General features: G+C 37.2%; 6 protein-coding genes across 12 annotated transcripts in view; 4 read left to right on the forward strand and 2 right to left on the reverse strand.

Moving 5' to 3' along the window:
* LOC125801377 (zinc finger protein 239-like) overlaps positions 1-24,780 on the forward strand; it is a 503,775-nt gene that overhangs the window by 306,987 nt on the left and 172,008 nt on the right. The gene's annotated exons all lie outside the window — the stretch shown is intronic.
* LOC125801286 (zinc finger protein 239-like) overlaps positions 1-24,780 on the forward strand; it is a 297,606-nt gene that overhangs the window by 163,679 nt on the left and 109,147 nt on the right. The window lies entirely within an intron of this gene.
* LOC125801152 (uncharacterized) overlaps positions 1-24,780 on the reverse strand; it is a 261,943-nt gene that overhangs the window by 117,516 nt on the left and 119,647 nt on the right. The gene's annotated exons all lie outside the window — the stretch shown is intronic.
* The window catches only part of LOC111189801 (uncharacterized), a 253,995-nt gene that overhangs the window by 101,768 nt on the left and 127,447 nt on the right, over positions 1-24,780 (reverse strand). The gene's annotated exons all lie outside the window — the stretch shown is intronic.
* The window catches only part of LOC111188821 (zinc finger protein 658B-like), a 241,480-nt gene that overhangs the window by 44,692 nt on the left and 172,008 nt on the right, over positions 1-24,780 (forward strand). The window contains exon 1 of one of the 4 annotated variants that reach the window (XM_049477295.1): positions 2,447-2,509. The exons of 1 other annotated variant lie outside the window; for it this stretch is intronic. The gene's annotated coding sequence lies outside the window, so the exon portion shown is untranslated. Of the gene's footprint in view, positions 1-2,446; positions 2,510-2,980; positions 3,043-5,527; positions 5,605-24,780 lie in introns of those variants that run through there. 2 more of the 4 variants (XM_049477296.1, XM_049477301.1) reach the window with 2 other exon arrangements.
* LOC125801358 (zinc finger protein 79-like) lies at positions 5,602-8,956 on the forward strand. The gene has a single exon (XM_049477953.1). It carries the CDS (start codon positions 5,684-5,686, stop codon positions 6,650-6,652), a length of 969 nt encoding a protein of 322 aa, XP_049333910.1. The 5' UTR covers positions 5,602-5,683; the 3' UTR covers positions 6,653-8,956.

Genomic DNA, 24,780 nt, shown 5'->3' on the forward strand with positions numbered 1-24,780 from the left:
ATTGAAAACTTCCCTAAACTCAGCAAAAAAGATCATCTAAAGCTTAGAGAGCTTGGATATTTATTGCTTGAACTGGAGTCTGCAAAGTCAGAAGGCTACTTGTTGAGACTTTCATACTTGGACACATCAAGGGGTGTTAATCCAATTGTTGAAAAGTTACCTCACAATCTGCAGGAAAGATGGATTTCTTATGGATCTCAATACAAGAAACTACACAAAGTTACATTTCCCCCATTTTCTGTCTTCACAAAATTTGTCTGTTGTGAAGCTGATGCAAAAATGATCCAAGTTTCAACATTTCTTCTGGTGCATTTCACACAAGGGCAGATATGACTGTCAAAAGGCAAAGCCCTGCAAAGTTTTCCGTCACCATTCATAGAACAGGAGTATCACAAATGGATGATGAGTCTGCAACAAGTGCATCTGCAGCCCAAACACCTGTTCTTTCTTCACCTTTTCACTTGTACTCTCCAAACTGAGCAACACAATGTAGACTTACATGTGGGATTAAATCCAAGTCTTTCCAACTCTCCCTCTATACACACACCTCCCTCTAAATGTATCATCTACAGTAGTTTATCCTTTTAGATTGATGGTGTTCTGAAGAACTCAAATGCTGATTTTATGTTTGGACGTGGCTGACAGCGTATCTGCTGAGACCTGGAACTATTCTGATTACATTAGCAGCACTAAGCCTATCATTTTCTTCAAGTGGGGAGACAGACCATAATAAGATTTTACTTTAGGAAGGTAGTCTGTTTTCTATTGGTTGAGAGACTACAGTAAAGGGCTCATTCTCATCAGAGGAGGATTCATTATGATCAGGATCCTCTCTAAAGTCCTCCTTTTTCTCAGACACATTCTCCTCTATGTCTCTGTCATGGTAAAAGAGATGTGAGAAATCCTCACTGAGAGAAAACCTTTTCTTAGACGTCATTTTCAGTAGAGAGAGACAGAGAGAGCAGAAAGAGAGAGAGACAGAACACATAGAGAACTGGTTTAGAAGCTGCTGTGAAACCTTTTATATCTCTGCATAACCACTATGTTTTCCCCGCCCCCCTGTCACATGAATTGTTAATGGTTCTTGCACTAATACAGTTATAATTATGTTATTTTAGGGATCTATTTTTTTTTGAAGATTATAAAATTGCATTTCATTATGACTTTCATATCATTCAACACAACTGTGTGTCAAATTCTGATTTTTTTTTTTTTTTAAAGCCTAAATAGCCTGGGGTCAAATTGACCCCAAACAACACCGATGTATAAAATGTGAACAAGACACACAAAAAAACATCCTTTTAATTTTATGTTTACCCAGCTGTCCCCATTAAATTAGAAAAAAGTCACCAAATAAAACGAGATTTACTACTTAAATAAATGCATTAAACATTGAATGGGGTGAAATAAACTTAAACAAACCCTTGGTATTTTATAATTATTAGTTTTAAACTGATATTTGAATATGAAGTTTAAAATGCTTTTACAAGTGTGAAGTACCCTTCTATACAGAAATCAGGATGGTCTATTGTGATCTCAGATAGTGATTTTACAGGGAGGAGCTGTGAATGACCTCAATTCATGGAAAGCTTTCAGAATACATAAATAGTAGGACTTTAGACAAGGTGAGCAACAAACAAGATCTGCTGCAGTACGATCTCCTTTTCAAGAACCTGCAGGACATCAAGAAGGTAAATGTAAATAAAATGTAACCATAATATTTTAAATGAAATTTAGATTTTAAAAAAAGTGTCTACCGGAATCAATGTAATAATTGGTGCTCTAACAACGGCACTGATCTTTCCATAGTAATTAGTAAGTGCTATTTGTTGGAGTTGTACAGGAGCAATCAGAGAATCTCTATGGAGGAAAAAACTCACTTCAGAATCTGCTCTGAATCTCAGTCACTCAACAGAGTCTGAAATGTATAAAAACATATAAAAAAATATTATTCTATAAAGTATGAAACATTTATAAATTATTACTTTTAGCAAAATAATAATTTATAATTGTTAGATACTTTATAGAATAACATTTTGCTTATTTCCTAAAAACAGAACAACTACAACTATTTAATCACAGCAGAGATAATTATTAAAGCTTTTAAACTGCAGTTTTAATCCTATTAAACATGTTCTGTGTGTAACTCCAGCATCAGTAGCAGTAATGCTAGTAAATCTAATGAATAAAAAACATTAGTTGTAGAAAATAGAAATATAGAGGTACGTTTTCTCTCCTATTTTAGTGAAATACTTTGTTCTACTTTGTAAAATTAAAGGAAAACCCCAGAGAAGTAGTTATACAGTGTTTTAAATGAGAGTTTTAGCTGTTTAGCTCCATTCAGCTCCATGCATTGAGGACTCCCTCGCGGGCTCCCTCTAGCGGTGATGGGGTATAATGTGATGTAGCGGGGGAGGGGGCGGGGCTCTACATAACCCGGATGAGGCTGAGCTGGGGGGTCTGTAGCTGGAGCGCCGGAGGAAGAGCAGGATCAGCTGAACTACAGAAGGTATGGAGAAGTTTCTCTCTCTCTTGTTGGAGGTTGGTTGATGTGTTGTAACAGTAAAAAGGTCATTATTTTGCTGTGATTCTATTTTGAACTACAATTCTCTGCACCAACAAGAGAACTGCGTGTTTTTATTAATTGTCCCTCCGCGCCCCCCGTAGCTCCAGAGGAGCTTGAATGCAGCGCAGGAGGTAAACAGAGCTGAGGAGCTCCGTGAAAAGTGCTGTTTTAAGCAAATATAAGTATTTTTAAGAAAAGTTACTGGCAAAATGAGCTCTTACATCAGTTCTAGTCACTCTTCTGTGCATTTTTAGCGGGCATTAAAGCATATTTTGCCTAATAATTAATTATTTCTGCCCCGGTTGGGTTATCAGCTCTGAGGTACAGCCGTTTCAGCACCAAAGCACTACATGTGACTGAGCCTGAAAATGTGTGTTCATGTGCTGTATTTACTCTTATTTTATAGATGTATAGATGTATATCCAGTTGCAGATGCTTAATAATCGACTGGGATTATTTTTGTTGTGTATGTGCAGGTATGTTGTGGTTCTTTCTCAACGTTTTGTTCTGCTGAACCGACTACTAGAGTTTAGATTTTCTGCCTCAACATGAGCCTAAACCCCAGCCTGAACTCCAGCCTGTCTGACCCGATGCATGAACTCGGGCTGGCGAGAATTCCCCCGCTGTTCTCGGGCTCTGTCAGGTTCAGCAGAAGAAAATGTTCTGTGTTTTAATGTAATAAGTCACACTGTGATTTTTGTGCTGATCCACCAGTTACAGCTTATCTGCGCGTTTAAAGCTCAACGCATGAATTAATGATGCGCTGCGCAGGTCAGGCAGAACGTGCGGGATTGAGTCGGTGATATGTAGGAGATGTATATGCAGTTGCAGACACTTAATAATCTGCTGGGTTATTTTTTGGTGTAAATGTGTAGAGAGAATAAAGGCAGGAGGAGAGAATGAGACCTGCCTCTCCGTCTGCTCTTTAACAAGCATACTAGAGCAGCAGACGAGCTGCTACATTTGGCTTGAGAAATATTTGGCATTATGATGTAAAATGCATCAGAATAAGTGGATTTCTAAAAATGTGTCCACAATATCTGACATAAATTTGTTAAATGACTCTAAACAAGACATCACATATTTCTAAATTACCAATGTTTAAAAATGTAGTAGATCCTGTTAACTAAGTCGTGAGTTTTTTAGGAATTTTAATGGTGAATAATGTCTAACTTTTGTCATGTAATAACTAGTTGAAGCATTAATTAAAAATTTTACAGTGTTTCTTACTGTTGTAAGCACAGTTGACTGATGTAAACTAATTGTTAATGTTACCTGTATTTAAAATATTTTGTTACATATATAGATATGTCTAACAACGTGACTTAAGGTTGAACAGAAGTAACATTATAAAGAAAAAATATTTATTTCAGCTGCTGACAGAATGTTTTATACTGTACTATTTCACAATAGTACAATTAAGTACTTATTTTATTATCTACATTATTTCATGCATTTATAAGTTAAAAAAAAAAAGCTTTTATCAGTTTTAAACTCTGGCTGTATTCGGAATGGCATACTACTATACTGTAGGGGTGGGAATCGTTTACTATCTCACGATTCGATTCGATTCCGATTTTGGGGGCCACGATTCGATTCAAAATCGATTTTTGATTCAAAACGATTTGAATTATAAAAAATTCTGCTTCTGGCTTATGAATCTTATTGAAAAAAAACCCTCCATAATATACACTGGTCCTGGAGCAAGTAATGTGTTACAAAAACAATAAAATGTGCAGGAATGTGGGTCCTCAGTGACAGAGAAATCACTGGGATATCACAATGACGTTAATGAACAATAAATAAATAATAAATAACACTGCTTTATTACCAAGCTACTAGCGGTGGTGTGTAGGTGACGCTGCTGGGCTGATGTGATGATAGCAGTGAAGCGCTAAAGTTCAGGAGCAGCTGCTGATTAACTAGTTAACTTTAAGGTCGTTGTATTTCTTCAGAAAGGGGGCAGGAGGTGGAGAAATTAATTCATATTGTCCATTCCTTAATTCCTCTGTGATGAGGAGCTGAAATTAGCTCTGATTAGCTTATTGTTATTTTTCCGTTCCGCCTTAAATGCTGCAGCCCGCTGCCACCTGTAGCGTTATTTAAGGTGGAACTGGAAAGTTAGCTAGTTAGCTAGCTAACAGTTACTGAAACTAACTACTAGCGATCTTTTTTATGCTTGTTATGAAGCATTCTGCCATAAAACATTGAAACTACACGTTAATCTAAGGTAATATAGTGCTTGTTCTGCCATCTTACCGGTGATTCTCAAACACCTACGCTCTGTGTGTGTCTGGAAGATCTCCGTTTGAAGGGACAAGCCCTATCCCCAGGGTTGCCAGGTCCAACAAAAATACCCAGCCCAAAATCAGAACCCGCCCCTCAGAATCGATTTTGGGACATTTTAAATCGATTCTGAATCGTAGTAAATGAGAATCAAGATTCTTATGTGAATCGATTTTTTGGCACACCTCTACTATACTGCATACTGCACTAGTATGTACTGCATTATGTACTGCATACTACACACTGCCCAGTATGTAGTATTCGGTATTCCAACATTTTTGATTGTAGTACCCTACACGGTCCCGTGACACACCAGTCAATGCTCGGTCAGCATAATTTAGTGTAAAGGAAAAGGCTTCGGACATCATTGGTCACATAATCAATGTAGTACGAATCAAGCTTCGGCACACGTTTCTTTATTTCTTTCTTTCTTTCTTTCTTTAAGTTCTCAGTTTCTAGTGAGACCAGAACAGAATTAAGAGTGTCTGAACAGTGGGAAGTCCTTATAAAGGCACTAAACAGGTGGCTGGAAGACCACCAGCGCCCCCTTTTTATGGAAATATGAAGATGTCCCTGTAGTTTTATCTGTATAGTTTAACTGATTTAGGCAGTTCTGTTCAGTTAAGTGACCTGCTTTTATTTTAATATTCACTTGCATTTTTGTCTTTTCCAGAAATGAAAATATTCTCCTGAAATTCACCACCAACAACCAGGATATTTATTAAAAGATCAAAGTTAAACTGCTGAAAGAGGTGAAGCACAAGCAATCCTGAAGAATCTCCAGAACACGCAGAAATTGTTTGATGCAGACAAATAAAGCAAAGTCCCAACATGGAGAGACATCAGCACTCTGTCAAGAGTTTTACTAAACAGAGTGATCTCAAAAAACATCAGCGCATTCACACAGGAGAGAAACCGTATCACTGCTCAGACTGTGGGAAGAGTTTTACTAAACAAAGTGATCTCAAAAAACATCAGCGCATTCACACAGGAGAGAAACCATATAACTGCTCAGACTGTGGGAAGAGTTTTACTGTACAGGGTAGTCTCAAAAAACACCAGCGCATTCACACAGGAGAGAAACTGTATCACTGCTCAGACTGTGGGAAGAGTTTTAATCAACAGAGTACTCTCAAAACACACCAGCGCATTCACACAGGAGAGAAACCGTATCACTGCTCAGACTGTGGGAACAGTTTTAATCAACAGAGTCATCTCAAAAATCACCAGCGCATTCACACTGGAGTAAAACCATATTACTGCTCAGACTGTGGGAAGATTTTTACTACCCAGAGTGCTCTCAAACAACATCAGCGCATTCACACAGGAGAGAAACCGTATCACTGCTCAGACTGTGGGAAGAGTTTTACTAAACAGAGTAATCTCAAAATACACCAGCGCATTCACACAGGAGAGAAACCATATCACTGCTTGGACTGTGGGAAGAGCTTTAATCGACTGGAGACTCTCAAACTGCATCAGCGCATTCACACAGGAGAGAAACCATATCACTGCTTGGACTGTGGGAAGAGCTTTAATCGACTGGAGACTCTCAAACTGCATCAGCGCATTCACACAGGAGAGAAACCGTATGAGTGCTCAGACTGTGGGAAGAGTTTTACTACACAGAGTAATCTCAAAATACACCAGCGCATTCACACTGGAGTAAAACCATATTACTGCTCAGATTGTGAGAAGAGTTTTGCTACACAGAGTCAACTTAAAAATCACCAGCGCATTCACACAGGAGAGAAAACTGTCCCAAATTTGTTCCACGGCAATAAAAAGCGCAAATCGTAAATCTTTCAGACAGAACACCTTATCCTACACAAATGTTTCACTTTGTCACTTGGGATACGTTCCACCAGAAACAAACATGAACTGAATTTAACAATGGATTTTAAGGATTCTTAGTCTGCAACTAAGCATTTTGGATCAAACCTTCAGTGCTTATGCCTAAAAGGTTTTGAATGCATTTAATCGCTTTTCTAGTATATACAGATTTAATTATTTCCATTAATTTTCGATATCTCTGTTTTTCCTCTGTGGAAGCCGTCCTCAGTTCCCCAAGCTTAGCATAGCTTAGTTCATGCTATCAACTGCCAGGCCGCCCATATGAAAGGATAAGGGGAAAACACCACCTGAGGAACTCCAGAGAGAGTGTGTCCCAAAAGTGTGACCCAGAGCCACAGAGAGACGACACTGTGCCGGGTGGAGCATTCAGACCCCACAGAAAGGCCAACAAAATCTTTTCCAGAGGTTTAATAAAACGCTCCAGCCGTAGTTCTCATACTGAAATCAACCCCCTCCAGATCTGTATAGCGCAGTAAAGTTGCTGGCTCATTTATTGCCCCTGCTGTTGTTCTCTCTGTTACCATAGAGGGATATTTGGTTAATGTTTAACTCAAGTTTTTTACTCTTTTTCTTATTAGATATTGTATCTTGCTTTTTAATCTCCAAAGTTACTAAGAATATCCAATTAATTTAGTTCATTGATTGTTTTTTATCCAGTAACAACTATTATCCTTGCATTGCTTCACATCTATATTTACTAGGGGTGCAGGAAAAAATCGATTGGAGCTAACATTGAACGATTCAGAATCGATTCTCATTTTCCTAAAAACGTGTTTTTTGGGTGAAGCTACTGTCGCGCTGAGCTTTTTAACTGTCCTGCGGAGCTCTTTAACTGTTAAAAAGCTCTGTGCGACAGGTGAACTCCCAGTTAGGCAACAGAGGGGTGTGCATGCTAAAATCCAGTGTATTTAGTATCTTCTCTGCTTGTTACATAATTATAGCCTATCTAAGGTTCCACTCTTGACCTTGTGGCTGTTTGAGTTTTTTTTCCAGTTTTAACAATGTCTACCTTTTAGAAATGAATACAGGATTAGTCAACCATGCTAGAAATTAATCATTCATTATTGTGGCACTGTCACTATATTGCAGAAATATTTTATACAGTAAGGAACCTAAGTTTATTGTTTGAAATAAATGTTCTATTTGTTTAAATTGTCCTTTCATCTTTTTATCTTCTCACATAATTTAAACAAAAATTATAGGCCATTTGAATTGATAAATCATTCTAGAATCGAAAATCGTTTCTGAATCGAATCTTGACCCCAAAAATCGGAATCAAATCAAATCGAAACACTGAGAGATTCATACCCCTAATATTTAATCGTGTGTGTTTCAATAAAATGCTTTTATATTGCAAGATCTCCAATCTCGTGTTTTCTCACTATATGGTTGATAACCTTTCTGTGACCTGGAACCTATCCATCCTGAGCCTGTTTTATGTTATTATTTGGTGAAGGGTGTGATTGGAGATAACCACACCTGCACACTCTTATTTTTAAATGTTTTATACATTTATATATACAGTTATTACTTTTTCTGTTCACTTAATAATTTATTTAAAAACTGCTTTCTTTTTAACTGTCACAATGACGCAGGGCTTTGAAGGTTGTTTGTACTTTTTCAGAAATCAGGAAGGTCAGAGTGTTTTCATCAACAGTGAGAGCTGTGAGGAGAACGTGACCCTGAGTGGCAGAGAAGCTTCACTGCTGTTCTGGGACCAGTGCATATGAACTAGGAGACAACAAGCTCTCTGAGTGAAGTGCTGGGAACCTCTCCTCAGATATCCAGCGCATGCCTGTTCTACACGCCGTAAAGTCGCACACAGGCCAGAAGATCTTTCCATCCACTCTTTTCCTCTGTTTCATCTTCTCACAGACTTTAGGGCACATAAGGATTGTTTGGAACACAAGGACTGTCTGCTGTGTTCATGAAGGACACAGAGCTGAACAACATCATGATAAGAACTTGTTGCTCAGACAGGCTGGAGCTGATCACATCATTGGAACTGGACAACAAGCTGTTAACTGGACTGGATAAATGTATAACTGCTTGGATTAAGTCTGGAGGGCTCCCTCTCTTTCTCTCTCTCTGGGTTGTGAATGTGTTGATCTATCACGATTTTATTACACGATTTTATGTTCACTCGTTGATGTACTTTTACTCTTTTCTAATATATATTTATATATATATATATATGTAATGCTGAAACTATGCTTTTTCCAGTGAACTTTCATACATTTTAAATTCTAAGCTCTGACTCATTGGTCATCATTTCGTGTTCATAACACTAACTTTACCAAGTGTAGATGCGGTCACTGCACTGCCGTGCCGACTGCAACCGAGTGTATTTGCTGTCAGGAGGCTAACGTGGACCATTTGCTCAGAGATCTTCCCTGCAGAACCCTGAGCAGAACTTTTCAGATGCTTGTCTGAGGTATCTATTCTCTCTCTATGTGAGGTCCATGCAGAAACCCTGCAGCCCATCAACAGCAGTTATTGCCATCCCATAAACTAGCCTGTTTATATACATTTAAATATTTAGCATGTAAAGTTCAAAATTCATTAAGACTGATTGTTGATAAACCGTTCAGTTTGTAAGTTGAAAGGCTTGCTGGGTAGCTAGCTTTATTTAGCTAGTGTAAGCTAGCATTGGCTAGCTATCTTAAAAAGGCTAGCATTAGCTATTTAGCTCACTAACTTAGCAGGCTAAGTAGCTAATGCTAGCTTTGTCATCTGTTAACTGTCAGCTGTGTGTGGTTTGGCTCATTCCGTGCAGCTCACAGCTGCTGCTTTTATAGTAACTCCAATCGGACGGTCTGAACATCCCAGCTGTTCAGAGTTAAAATTAAAAAGGAGGAAAAAAGCCTCGGACTTCAGCTTATTTGTCCAGCGAACAACTAAATTAATGCTCTTGACTCAAAAACCCTATCCTCCATAGTCTTCGTGTAGAAAATGCTCGCTACTAACCCTAGCATTGCGGCTAACCCTATAAAATTATACTACACCCAGTATTGCTACACCCAGGGGCAATACAAAGGTGCCCTCTTTGCATCGATTTTTAGTTTGGCTTTTATTATCCATTAAGGAACTAGTGTAGGCTAATAGTTATTTATATGTTAGGTGTTGGAGAACCAACCTCGAGACGTCACTTACAGCGCTGGAACAAGATGGCGCTACACTTACTTAAAAAATGACGTTTAGATTGCTTATTATTTTAACTCAGTTTCACTGACAACTGTTAAACTTATAAAATTTGTTAGAGTAAAAACTCATCTTGCGAATTATATTAAATATTGAAGTGTTTCATGTCCACTTTAATATTAGCTAATGTAGCTAACTAAGACATTACAAACTGAAAAAAGTAGATAAAGTTAGCTAAAGTAGATAACTAAAATATTCCACATTGAAATAATGTAGTTAACATTAGCTAGCTAGCTAAATCACTCCACACTGAAACATAGTTGACATTACCAAACATTAGCTAACCAAAAGTTACCTAAAGTAGCTAGCTCAAACATTCCACACTGAAATAGAGTAGTTAAAATGAGCTAACCTAGCTAGCTAAAAGATTCCACACTGAAAAAAAGCGGTTAAAATTACCTAAAGTAGCTAGCTGAAACATTACACACTGAAATAAAGTAGTTAACATTACCTAAAGTAGCTAGCTAAATCTTTTCACTATGAAATAAAGTGGTTAACATTAGCTAACATAGCTAGCTAAATAATTCCACTCTGAAATAAAGTAGTTAAAATGAGCTAACCTAACTAGCTAAATCTGTCCACTTTGAAATGAAGTAAACATTAGCTAACCTAGCTAGCTGAAACAATCCACACTGAAATATAGTTAACATTGGCTAACCTAACTAGCTACATTTTTCCACTTTCAAATAAATTAAACAATAGCTAGCCTAGCTAACTACAACATTCCACACTGAAATAAAGTAGTTAACCTAGCTAGCTAAAACTTTCCACTCTGAAATAAAGTTACCATTAGCTAACCTAGCTAGCTAAAACGTTCCACAGTGAAATATAGTTAACATTAGCTAACCTAGCTAGCTAGATCTTTCCACTTTCAAATAAATTAAACATTAGCTAACCAAGTTAACTACAACATTTGACATTGAAATAAAGTAGTTACATTTAGCTAACCTAGCTAGCTAATTCTTTCCACTTTAAAATTAAGTAAACATTAGCTAACCTAGCTAGCTTAAACATTGCACACTGAAATAGAGCAGTTAACATTAGCTAACATAGCTAGCTAAATAATCCCACACTGAAATAAAGTAGTTAAAATGAGCTAACCTAACTAGCTAAAACATCCCACACTGAAATATAGTAGTTAATATTAGCTAACCTAGTTAGCTAAAACATTCCACACTGAAATATAGTAGTTAACATTAGCTAACCTAGCTAGCTAAAACATTCCACACTGAAATAAAGTAGTTAACATTAGCTAACCTAGCTAGCTAAAAGATTCCACACTGAAATAAAGTAGTTAACATTAGCTAACCTAGCTAGCTAAAAAATCCCACACTGAAATAAAGAAATTAAAATCACCTAAAGTAACTAGCTGAAACATTACACACTGAAATAAAGTAGTTAAAATGAGCCAACCTAACTAGCTAAATATGTCCACTTTGAAATGAAGTAAACATTAGCTAACCTAGCCAGCTAAAACAATCCACACTTAAATAGAGTAGTTAACACTTTCAAATAAATTAAACATCAGCTAGCCTAGCTAACACACTTAAATAAAGTAGTTAACATTACCTAACCTAGCTAGCTGAAACATTCCACACTGAAATATAGTTAACATTAGCTAACCTAGCTAGCTAGATCTTTCCACTTTCAAATAAATTAAACATTAGCTAACCTAGCAAACACACTTAAAGTAGTTAACATTAGCTAACCAAGCTAGCTGAAACATTTCACACTGAAATATAGTTAACATTAGCTAACCTAGCTAGCTAGATCTTTCCAATTTCAATTAAATTAAACATTAGCTAACCTAGCTAGCTAAAACATTCCACACTGAAATAAAGTAGTTAAAATTAGCTAACTTAACTAGCTAAATCTTTCCACTTTGAAACGAAGTAAACATTAGCTAACCTAGCTAGCTAAAACATTCCACACTGAAATAAAGTAGTTAAAATTAGCTAACTTAACTAGCTAAATCTTTCCACTTTGAAACGAAGTAAACATTAGCTAACCTAGCTAGCTGAAATATTCCACACTTAAATAAAGTAGTTAAAATAAGCTAACTTAACTAGCTAAATCTTTCCACTTTGAAATGAAGGAAACATTAGCTAACCTAGCCAGCTAAAACATTCCACACTGAAATATAGTTAACATTAGCTAACCTAACTAGCTAGATGTCTCCATTTTCAAATAAATTAAACATTATCTAACCTAGCTAACACAATTAAATAAAGTAGTTAACACTAGCTAACCTAGCTAGCTGAAACATTCCACACTGAAATAAAGTTAACATTATCTAACCTAGCTAGCTAGATCTTTCCACTTTCAAATAAATTAAACATTAGCTAGCCTAGCTAACTACAACATTTCACACTGAAATAAAGTAGTTAACCTAGCTAGCCAACCTAGCTAGTGTTGTAAAAAAAGAAAATGAAAGATGGGTTCACACCCACCCCTCATCCGGGGTACAACTCCCCTACGTGTTCGTTTGATAGAGTCGCAGACAGGTGGAGTGAAGTTGAAAGCAAACCAAGTATTTATTACTGAATTCAGGAGAACCAATACATACAAGACAGTTATGTTATGCTTTGCTTTGTCCACGTTATTATAGCAAGTAAAATCCGAACAATGCTTTTCATTTACTGATAAATATTTTCAATATGTATTTATGCATATACAATGCCAAGCAGATTGCTTTTCACAATTATCAACAATACATCTATTTCCTTAAACAATTTGTCAAATCTCACTTACTGTTTCCCTTGCTCCAAAAGTGGCTCACATGTTGAATAGTGAAAGTTTAATTTTGTGATTTCTAAGTTTCTTATTTCCTATTTTTAAATTAGGATTGAGTGTGTCTTAAAGTTAAGACTGTTCCTTTTTTAAATCAGTGCTCATCTGCATAGTGGTTGTTTTAAAACCAAAAGTTAAAAATAAATAGATACATAAATAAAGTAAAAGTTGAACAATGCTCTATATGTATAAAATAATGATTGGTCAATTTTTTTAGTAATAGTGGTGAGGGATGAAAAAGGTAATAGGTTTTGTTGTAGAAAAGAAAATGAAAGGTGGGCTACCCCCACCTCTCGTCCGGGGTACAACTTCCCCTGCGTGTTCGTTTGATAGAGAGTCGTAGACAGGTGGAGTGAAGCTGAAAGCAAACCAAGTATTTATTACAAAGTACTGAATATTCAGGAGAACCCACACATGAAAGACCGTCCAACAGTCGTCCCAGCATAAGTTCTGACCCCCCTCTGATCTGACTCCATGTTTTATACCCAAAATGACGTGAAACCTGCTGATGAGGCGTTGCTAAAATCATCTCATGTTAGTATGCGTAATTTCACGTGTTAGTAATCCATTTCACGTGTCTGACCGGACCATCAGTGTTTGGCCTTGACTGTGTTCTTCCAGACAGTGTGGTATTGTTTCAGGAATTGACTGGGTCCAGTCAGACAGTGTGGCATTGTTTCAGTAATTAGACAGTGCCGCCCTCCCTATGTGCGCGCATCCTCCTCCCGCTTTGGTAGGTGAAGGACTTTGCACGCACAGAGAGAAAGGCCACACTGTTTGTCCTGAAGCCTCCTTTGTATCAATTTAGTTCATACAGAGTGCACTAGATGATGATTGATGGCCGTTAGTCAGAGACATGCAGTAAACTAAATGCTTCAGGCATAAGCTGTATGCGTCCCACAATGGATTCTATATGTTATATGTTACTGTGTTAGCAGCGCGTGGTTAGTCCGCCATATAATAGATCCTATGTGTTAATATACGTCTGATGCATCATGTGGGTTAATTTGTCATAATAAGGGTAGTGTTAATCACATGCTTGATCAAACAGTGTTTTACTATATATGTAAAGAATATACTGTGATTATTGGTTAATCTTCTATATAAATGCGTGTAAAATACACTGTGAGTAATAAAAGATGATCAAATACAATGTGAGTATTGGTTATGCATATTGAATACAAGTTTTCACACAATGATTATGTCATTACAGATACTAAGATAAGTAATCATAACTGAAAGATATTTGTCAATAAACCCAAAGTATAATAAACAGTTACTCTTTAGTTTAAAAAAGACAAAAAGTATAAAATAATTATTGGGCAAATAATGGTGGTAATAATGATCATCTATTCACATCTCCCCCTTTTTCTGAAACAGAATTTCTGTTTCAGAGAACTTAACGCAAAATTGCTTCACCCTCGTACTGTCCATTGGGCTGGTCTACCCTGCCCAGGCCCCCACTGACACACACCCCATCACTTCATTCATCCACTCACTCTCCCCCTGGGCTGCGCTTCCCTTCCGCAATGTTTTCTGTTAAAATGCATGTGGTGGTCAGATCGAGACTGTGCCTGCCTTAGGTTGTCCCGTTGTAGTACGTTGGGATCTTACCCGTCTTTGGCTAACCAGCCTATCACACTGAACCACACACAGCGTAGCAGCACTGTGTAATCAACATTCAGTGCCGTAGTGTTCCTGCAGGGTACAGTTAGGGAACGCCAACCCAGGTATGTCGTACTGTCAGAAACTCACACTCTGATGTTTACCGTGAAAGCCTGTGCAAGGCACCATAGATTATTACTGTATACATATTTTATTTATTACCATCATTATCACCTTTTCTCTCCCACTGAATCTAACTCAAATTATTTGCTTTGATGACACTGCTCTGGAGTAGACCCAAATCTCCCTCACTGATAGAAAACAGTGCATGTCAATGAATAATTATTCAGATTTGGCATCTGTATCTCAGGGTTAAATTTTGGTCCAGTTTTATTTAATATATACATAAATTATAGTGCTGGCTCTGCTTCTCAGATTGCAAACTTTACCATTATGCAAACTTTACCATTATGCAGATGAAACTTTTTTCATGCTGCAGCCAGAAAATTATGCATTTGCTTTATAGGTGGCATTGTATAAGCATGAAAACTAAATTTATGCTGTTTTCCAGATCTCTTTCTAGTCTAATTTAATACCGTAAAGCAAAACAGAGAGCTGCATTTTCAAACACATTTTATTTCCCCTCATTTAAAATGAGAAAGACCCAATTCACTAATGCTTGTATTACATCCAATACTGAGTTTCATTTTCAAATAAATAAGGTCTTTCCTCATTGGTTTCTGAAATCAACTATCCCTCTTAAGAGAATCAAAATATCAGCATAGACGGAGATACATGAGATCATAGAGAAATTAGATATTACATCCGTCTTATATAAGTCTCATTCAGCTAGGACTGAACTGAGATCAGTCTGAATAAGAAACGAATAGTAAGATAATTGACTAAATCACCTGATAGAAAAAGCTGTTTGGAATGGCTCACTCATTAACTCTGCATGGCATAGTATATTTGGAATTTCTAGCATACATCTTCTGTACAATATTATTATAATATAATGTAATTAATAGTGAACTATATGGGGATAAAATATACTGCTGAGTTTCGACAAAGCATTGTAAAAATGGCCAATCCAAATTGCTGAGTATTTCTGCAATAGGAAACGATTTCGACACAGCCACACACAGTCATTTTATTATTATTATTATTAGATGTGCTTATAGAATATAAAGTTAGACATTTGTCCCTGTTAGGTTAGGGCCCCCAAGATAAAGTCCAATACCCAAAATTAAGGTAATTATTTTCCTCAATTCTGACGCCCCCTTTTCTTTTTTTCTTTTTTATTTGTGTTGCTAACCAACCCCATAATCCCTTTATTAAATTCTATAAATTCTCTAATTATCTATCCAGTCACACACCTCTCTGACATTATTCAACAACTTAATTATTTATATTAACACTTCCCCAACCTTGCTTACATTAAAGTATACTGTACTCATGATAGGGTATTCACATGTTCACATTTTAATTTTAGAACTGTCTTATAACGTATGCATATTTATATTATATTATATTTCTATGTCACATCAGTTACTTTACTCTGTTAATTATTTAATTATTTATGACCATTAGTAATATCTACTGCACTGCTCTGTTTACAGATAGATCTTTACCTTGTATAGTTAGGTTTTTTATCCTTATATTTTCTTATATAGATATATCTATCTACCCATACAAAAGCCTTTTCCCCCTGTTCACCTCTGTCCCCCATTTTCACTGTGTATTACTCTATGTCCCTACTGAACTGATGTTCTATTTTCTATGATATCTCACAAGCGTTAATTCACAAATAAAACCAACCTCTCAGTCTAAAACCAATAGGCTGGACCAACTCCACCTACTTCACCTTGGACTCCTCCCCTGCAGTGGGACTCATCCATTCCTATTTCGTTGTCACACACGACTTCGTACACTCAACCAATCACACTGCTCACCGGAGCCCCGCTCACACACAGTTTCACACACACTCCAACACATACGCACACACTTCTGTGTCACACACTCTGTCTTACACCCACTCTTTAATTCGCTGCCATACACTTTCTCACTCACTGCCACACACACATTCTTTCTGTCCGCCACACAAGATACACATTTCCTGTTTCTCTCTCAGGAAAACTGGACACGCACACTTTCACACTCACAGGTACACTTTTAAGCCCTGTAACAGACACTCGTAGACCCTTTTCTTTTTCTCTCTGTCAGTCGCACATACACAATCACAAAGTCAGACACACTCAGTCCCTGGAAGAAGCACACATACACACGCATACCCTCTAACACTTATTGCCATAGACTCACTTCACTTATACATATAGTTTATACTGCTATGTATACCCCGTTTTATTTGTTTTCTTTTACCCCAGAGAAGACACGAATAAGCAATGCACACAAGCAGTGGGTCGCCGCCCACCCGCGAGATACCGCTCCCGGTCCGCCTTCGATTATACCTAAGGACCCCCGTTCACACTTTTAAGCTACTCATTTATTTTAAACTAACACTCACGCGCTAATGAAGGCGTTCCATATGGTCCCAGTCACGCTTCTTAAAGGCCGCAACTTTCAACATGAAACGCCCAATATATTAACCCGATCTTTTGTCAATTATTTCTATCTGTATTAATAACAAATCATTAATCTATGGGAATACAGCCCCCTGCCTGGCAAGGCACACCTGTTATCCAATGCTAGAATTGTCATCATTTACATCTGCATTAAGAACAAATCCTTACAACCACCGTATCATACCAGAACTATTATTTATACAACTAGTAGAAGTTCATAATAGTTACAGCGCCTACGAATAATACCAAATGTCTAGAGCAGGAACAGTGTCTGCTTATATTATTTTATGTTTATTATTACTATAATTTATTATTTATTCATTACTTATTGTTTATCGTATTTTTATTTATTTATTTATTTTTGTTTATTTGTTTTTTATTTGGTTTTGTTATTTTCTGAACCTGTTCACGAGCGGATCAATCTCGAGGTGGGCTTACACCTAGCCGTTATCCGAACATCTCGTCAGAAGCCGGGGGGACACGCCAGCGTCCAATCCTTAAAACCCAGGGAGGCCCAGCCTCTACCCTAAAACCCGAGGAGGCCCAGCCTCTACTCTCTTTTAAAATGCCCAATCCTTAAAACCCAGGGAGGCCCAGCCTCTACCCTAAAACCCGAGGAGGCCCGGCCTCTACTCTCTTTTAAAATGCCCTGATACGCTTCCTTCCCCACTCCGGACAGCAGCCAGGCCGCCGCACCACTCAAATTTAGAAATAACCAATATGCAGAATTTGATAAAACCGGCTCTGCTTACCTGCATGTGAAGTTCGGCCGTGAGTGGGTTAGGGCCGGATGCTGTCCTCTGCCAGACTCGTCGGGGTCACCAAATTGTTGTAGAAATGAAAATGAAAGGTGGGCTACCCCCACCTCTCGCCCGGGGTACAACTCCCCTGCGTGTTCGTTGATAGAGAGTCGAAGGCAAGTTGAGTGACGTTGAAAGCAAACCAAGTATTTATTGCTGAATTCAGGAGAACTAGTACATACAAGACAGTATTACAGCCATCTCAGTAAAGTTCTGACCCCCCTCTAATCTGACTCCTTGTTTATACCCAAAGATGACGTAAAGCCTGTTGCTGAGGCGTTGTTAAAATCATCTCATGTTAGCATGCACGTGTTAGTACTGAAGTTTCCCAGGTTTGATCAGACCACTAGTGTTCGGCCTTGACTGTATCCAGTCGGACAGTGTGGCATTGTTTTAATAATTACACAGTGTCGTCCTCCCTATGTGCGCGCTATCATCCCCTATGGGAGGTGAAAAACAACGCACACACAGAGTGAAAGGCCGCATTGTTCGTACCCGAGTCTCTTTTGTATCAATTCAGTTCGTACAAAGTGCACTTAGTTGATGAATGATTGTTAGTCAGAAACCTGCAATATACTAAATGCTTCAGGCGTAAGCTGTATGTGCCCAACAATGGGTCCTATATGTTATTTGTTACTGTGTTAGCAGCGCGTGGTTAGTCCGCCATATAATAGATCCTATGTGTTAATATACGTCTTATGTATCATGTGGGTTAATTTGTCATAATAAGGGTAGTGTTAATCACATGCTTGATCAAACAGTGTTTTACTATATATGTAAAAATATATATTGTGATTATTGGTTAATCTTTTATATAAATGCGTGTAAAATACACTGTGAGTAATAAAAATGATCAAATACAATGTGAGTATTGGTTATGCATATTGAAATACAAAGTTTCACACAATGATTATATCACTAAGATGAGTAATCATAACTGAAAGATATTTGTCAATAAACCCAAAGTATAATAAACAGTTACTCTTTAGAGACGAAAACTAAATAAAAACAGCATAAAAAATTGAATTGAGACGAAATTAACTGACATTTTCGTCAACGAAAAAAACGAGATTAAAATGTTTGGCAGGGACGACATCCAATCAGAACTGATTTACTTTTGTGAAAGGTAGGGACCAGTTAGGAAGAGATCCAATCACAACTACTTTAGTGAAGGTGGAGATGCAGGAAAAGAGGGGTTGTCATCCAATCAGTATGGGTCTCTCAGTACCCATGGTCAGATAAAAAAACATATTTAATAATTTACATTAAATCATATATGAATATATTTCACATTCAAACATAAACAATATTACACAACTGGTTAATAAATGTTTAATTTTCATGAGTGTGTAGTTAATAATTCAAGGGAACTGATGAAAAAGCATTTACATTTACACCCTTTACATTTTAGTCGACTAAATTGACTGTAATTTTTGTCAACTATATTCTTATGATATTTAATCGGCTAAAACTAGACTAAAACTATGACTAAAACCAAATCAAAATTTGTTGTCAAAATTAACACTGCCTCATCCACATACCCAGGACTTCATCAAAGATCTTGTAGAGGCCGGGAACGTACGTCACGTCACGACACGACACGACAGTTTAATCCGACGTCTTCGTGGAACACCCACATTCTCTAAAGGAGAAGAACGAGGAACATCACAGGACCTGCAATTTCTCAAAGCTCCATCTGATACCAGTTCTTTTCTCTCCAGTGCTGGATACAAAGAGATTAGCACTGTTACAAATGACTGACTTGTTCTAAACAGATCCGGTAAAAAAGGACAGGAATTCTACTGCAATATATAAAGATCTATAGGTCCTTCTTAAAAAATTAGCATATTGAGATAAAGTTCATTATTTTCTGTAATGTACTGATAAACTTTAGACTTTTTTATGTTTTAGATTCATTACACACAACTGAAGTAGTTCAATTATTTTATTGTTTTAATATTGATGATTTTGGCAAAAAAGTAAAGAAAAAAACAAAAATCCCTATCTAAAAAAAATAGCATATTTTATCCAACCAATAAAAGAAAAGTGTTTTTAATACAAAAAAAGTCAACCTTCAAATAATTATGTTCAGTTATGCACTCAATACTTTGATCGGGAATCCTTTTGCAGAAATGACTGCTTCAGTGCGGCGTGGCATGGAGGCAATCAGCCTGTGGCACTGCTGAGGTGTTCTGGAGGCCCAGGATGCTTCGATAGCGGCCTTAAGCTCATCCAGAGTGTTGGGTCTTGCGTCTCTCAACTTTCTCTTCACAATATCCCACAGATTCTCTATGGGGTTCAGGTCAGGAGAGCTGGCAGGCCAGTTGAGCACAGTAATACCATGGTCAGTAAACCATGTACCAGTGGTTTAGGCACTGTGAGCAAGTGCTAGGTCCTGCTGAAAAATGAAATCTTCATCTCCATAAAGCTTTTCAGCAGATGGAAACATGAAGTGTTTCAAAATCTCCTGATAGCTAGCTGCATTGACCCTCCCCTTGATAAAACACAGTGGACCAACACCAGCAGCTGACATGGCACCCCAGACCATCACTGACACTGGACCTCAGGCATTTTGGCATTTCCTTCTCCCCAGTCTTCCTCCAGACTCCAGCCCAGGTCAAGCGCTTCTGCCGCTGTTTCTGGTTCAAAAGTGGCTTGACCTGGGGAATGCAGCACCTGTAGCCCATCTCCTGCACACGCCTGTGCACGGTGGCTCTGGATGTTTCTACTCCAGACTCAGTCCACTGCTTCCGCAGGTCCCCGAATTTCTGGAATTGTTCTCCAAAATCTTCCTCAGGGTCCGGTCACCTCTCCTCGTTGTGCAGCGTTTTCTGCCACACTTTTTCTTTCCCACAGACTTCCCACTGAGGTGTCTTGATACAGCACTCTGGGAACAGACTATTCATTAAGACATTTCTTTCTGGGTCTTACCCTCTTGCTTGAGGGTGTCAATGATGACCTTCTGGACTGCAGTCAGGAGGGCAGTCTTACCCATGATAATGGTTTGAAGTGAGTATGGAGTAATGAACCAGGCTGGGAGTTTTTAAAAGCCTCAGGAATCTTTTGCAGGTGATTAGAGTTAATTCGTTGATTCAGATGATTAGGTTAATAGCTCGTTTAGAGAACCTTTTCATGATATGGTAATTTTGTGAGATAGGAATTTTGGGTTTTCATGAGCTGTATGCCAAAATCATCAGTATTAAAACAATAAAGACCTGAAATATTTCAGTTGGTGTGCAATGAATCTAAAATATATGAAAGTTGAATTTTTATAATTTCATTATGGAAAAGAATGAACTTTATCACAATAAGCTGATTTTTTGAGAAGGAGCTGTAGTACATTTATTAGTATATTTGATATGTTTGAAAAACAGTTTTTGTTTGTGGTTTTATTTGAGTTTATTATAATCTGTAGAGTATAGCCAACCAATTATCTAGACATGAACAATTTCAATATGTTTATTAAACAAAATCACATCAAATACAATAAGTCAGTTGTATGTATGTAATGTGGCAAATAAAATGCTCATTGAACTATATGAAGATACATTAGGAACAAACAATTGAAAGCTAACTTACCAAGGAAAACAGTGGAACAGTTATTAGAAAAATGTACTGTCCTTTAAGGCTGACACAGCTTAGGTGACCTTTTGTTGGGTGGCCTCTGAGGTTCTGTGCAGGCGGGGTCCTTAGGCACAGATTTTTCAGGCATGTGTTGGTCAACTTCGGACATGGGGTTCTACAGACCCTTTGGTGCATGTTGGGTGATTTCATGATTGCATATTTCTGTTGAAAGTGACCAAGACAAGAAGTGTTCAGGTTCAGGGTTCAGGTTGTAGCAGTTCAGGTAAGTTATTAAGGAAGCATTGCTGACGGTCAGGGTGTGTTTCTCACTGGATTCTGAGCGTGTCAGACAGCAGTTTGATGAAGATCTTCTGCTTCATGTTGCAGCTTTGGCAGCGATGAAACACGGTGCAATGATCCGGGTTGTCCTGTTTGTTGCTGCAGATTGAGAACTTCAAACCGCTAACAGAGTTCACCGCTGGCTCCGGGGCGCTAATGGCCGTGTCAGAAACTCGCAGGTCTGGGATTTTCTCTACCGCTGTTGAGAAGGTTGTGGTCAGGTGGACTTTTCCCTTGTTTGGGCAGTAAGGAGAGCATTTTGGATCAAACTTATTCTTCATATAAGGTGCAATATGCAAACGATGGATTATTCTGAGCTGAACAAGTTCAAGTTTTATTACAAACTGACGTTTTCTTAGCTTGATCCCAGATCTCATTCCAATCATCATCAAGTAAAACAACTGACAGCTCTCTCTCTCAGATCTGCTTAGGGTCATCTGTATTGGTTTCAGAAGTTAAACTTACAATTAAGTAAAAGCCAGATATCTGTTTCTAATCTGGACTGTTCAGGACTGCTTTCTCTATGTCAGATAATGTAACCATAGTATTAAGAGTGGTCTTTCTATTAATAAAAGTTGTAAAAGTTGTAAAAATCTAAAAAAATAAATAAATAAATGCTCTTTAGTCAAATTAAATTTCTCAGCAAGTTGTTCAAAATACATTACTATATTAGTTGACTCTCTAAATATATCTTTTACACGACATATACCCACACTCTTCAAATGACTAAAACCTGGGTCTGTGTGCCCTGGCATGAACTCCGGATTATTCAGAATCGGCATAATGCCATGGTGAAATTAGCTGTACGTACATTATTAGGTTGTGTTGATTGTTAAACAAAAATAACATAAAAGCGTCTACTCACGTTCTGTGCCTTCTTGAGATTTCCTTCTCTGATGTTGTAAGAGCATCTCTTTTCGTTGCCTTTACCAATTTCTTTCTTGCCATTTCATAGGTGTCTACATATAGAATATAATAACAATAATTACATTGAAAGGTGTCAAACTATGAACAACTGAACTTTTGGAATGAAGTGCAGTAAGTAAGTAAGTAAGTAGTCACATATATTTTCAATACCTTTACAAGGTATTCAGCCCAGTTTTCATCTGGTTCCTCTTGGTTCACCACTGCTGCCTTCACACGATTTTGCTTTTTAAAGGGTGGCCAGAACGATATTTTTTTGGTCTACACTCAGCCAACATCTTGGAACCACTTCTACTTCGTTTTTTTTTTGCAAACATTCTTAGGAAAAAAAAACATATTAGCTAAGTAACTACAAATTCTGTACTCTGAGCGTTTGTGTGCAAATGTTCTTTTTTTAAGTTAATATCCATAAATTAAATGACATAATATCCATTGCAGATTCCATATTGGCTAAAATAAATCACAGTCAAATAAAAAAAGTAAAAAAAAATAATCATACTAAATAACAAACTTGTAATGAATGTATTTTGTAAATTTGTGTCCACTGAAAAAAAAAAATATTCTGATAGGACAAGTCCAAATCCTACACTAAATAAAATTTTCAATAATTAAAATATCAGTGCTTCAGCAATTTGTTACAAGAATAGGGGTGGCAACTACAGTGCACCTCACAATACAATATTACATTTTGCACAAAAATGGTAACATAGCATCTGTGTAATTGAAGAGAATAATAGCATGAATTATGGATTTATAGGTGTTTTAGTTTTACACAAAATTTGGTAAGCACCCCCAAACTTAACATTTTCTGCTAATGTTTGAAATTTTTGTCCCAGAATTGATTTAAAATGTGTCAAAAACTTAAAAATTACCATTCCGTTGAATTTTGTCTGCTCATTTGTCTGTATAGGTTGTTAACTCGAGGAGCTATGCCATTTTCTTCATATTTTTTTTCTGGTTCGGAATTGGCATAGATCTATTAAAGGGTTAAAAATAAATGTCATGGGACTTTATTTCATCCTGTTCCCTGTCAGAATCCTAAAATACACGCTTCAAGATTAAGACAAAACAGGTGGCAAAAAAAATCCACTATGTGCTCGTGGACCCCTGTTTCCATCTAGACTATTTGTGCTTCAGTGGGTAAAATGAAAAGTTTATTAACTAATCAAGTGCACTTCAGAAAAAAGGAGTTTTTAAGGTTCGACTGGTCATTTACTGCTTTACTGCCACCTACAGGTGACATTATGTAGTTATCACATCATAGACCTTCTAGCTAGATAATGCATTTGTACTTAGCAACACCTTAGCCATAACTCATTATTCCAGCTTTACAATTATTAAAATATTACTACTTTATGAATTGTGTGTAACACAATGTTAAACAACATTTGTAGGTTTTTCAAGTTTATCTCACACTATCAGCCAAAATATTGGCATTTAATTATTTATTCAAAGGTCTTTGGATACGGCTTTATCAGCCAAAGTCTTGGCATTCAACCATTTAGCCAAAGACATCTGTCTTTGGATTTTAGCGTCTAACCAAAAGTTTTTGGAGTTCACTCTTCGGACAGAAACAGCTTAGCAACCATTTTATTTTTCTATGTTATTAGCGCACTTTTCCAAGCCAATTTAAAGTTCGTTATTAAACTTTCCCTTTCTAGATGTTGGATCATTGGCTTCTGTTACAGTCTGAATAAAATTCCTGTATTTTCTAATATATCAATTGTCATATCATATCGTATGCAATAATATTACCAAATAAAATTGTATATTTTTGTAGTAGTGTACTCTTAAGACTAAGTAAAATGTTTTGTCATATCACCAAGTATATATTTTTGGGCCATATTACGCAGTTGTATCCCCATCATTTAGCCAAACATTGCATTTAATCTTCACATCAAATGATTTAAGATACTTTTAAACATTTTGTTAAAAGTATACTTTAATGTAAAGATAAAATATAATATTTGCAACCCTGTAGTAATACAAAAACAAGCTTTGACACTTCAGCATCCACTTAGAAACATGGACTCATTAACAACCACTTAGGAACCACAAAGTAACCCACTCAGGAACAGTATCAACAAACAACGCTGATTTAACCTCATTAAACACTGGGCTGTCCAGGGCGCAAATTACCCCTCCTTCCATGGTGACCCTAATGGTGAGAGGCAAAGAAGGGACAGTGTCATCAATGTTGCCAGACCAAATTTCTGCTGGAACCACAAGCTCCTCCATACTGGCACATAGGAGAAGGGTGTCATTTGTG

Source organism: Astyanax mexicanus, chromosome 4, assembly GCF_023375975.1.
Source record: "Astyanax mexicanus isolate ESR-SI-001 chromosome 4, AstMex3_surface, whole genome shotgun sequence".
Lineage (NCBI taxonomy): Eukaryota > Metazoa > Chordata > Actinopteri > Characiformes > Acestrorhamphidae > Astyanax > Astyanax mexicanus.

Bases quoted from the DNA above. Each gene is read 5' to 3' on its own strand.
- LOC125801358 (XM_049477953.1), top strand. From the start codon at position 5,684: ATGGAGAGACATCAGCACTCTGTCAAGAGTTTTACTAAACAGAGTGAT.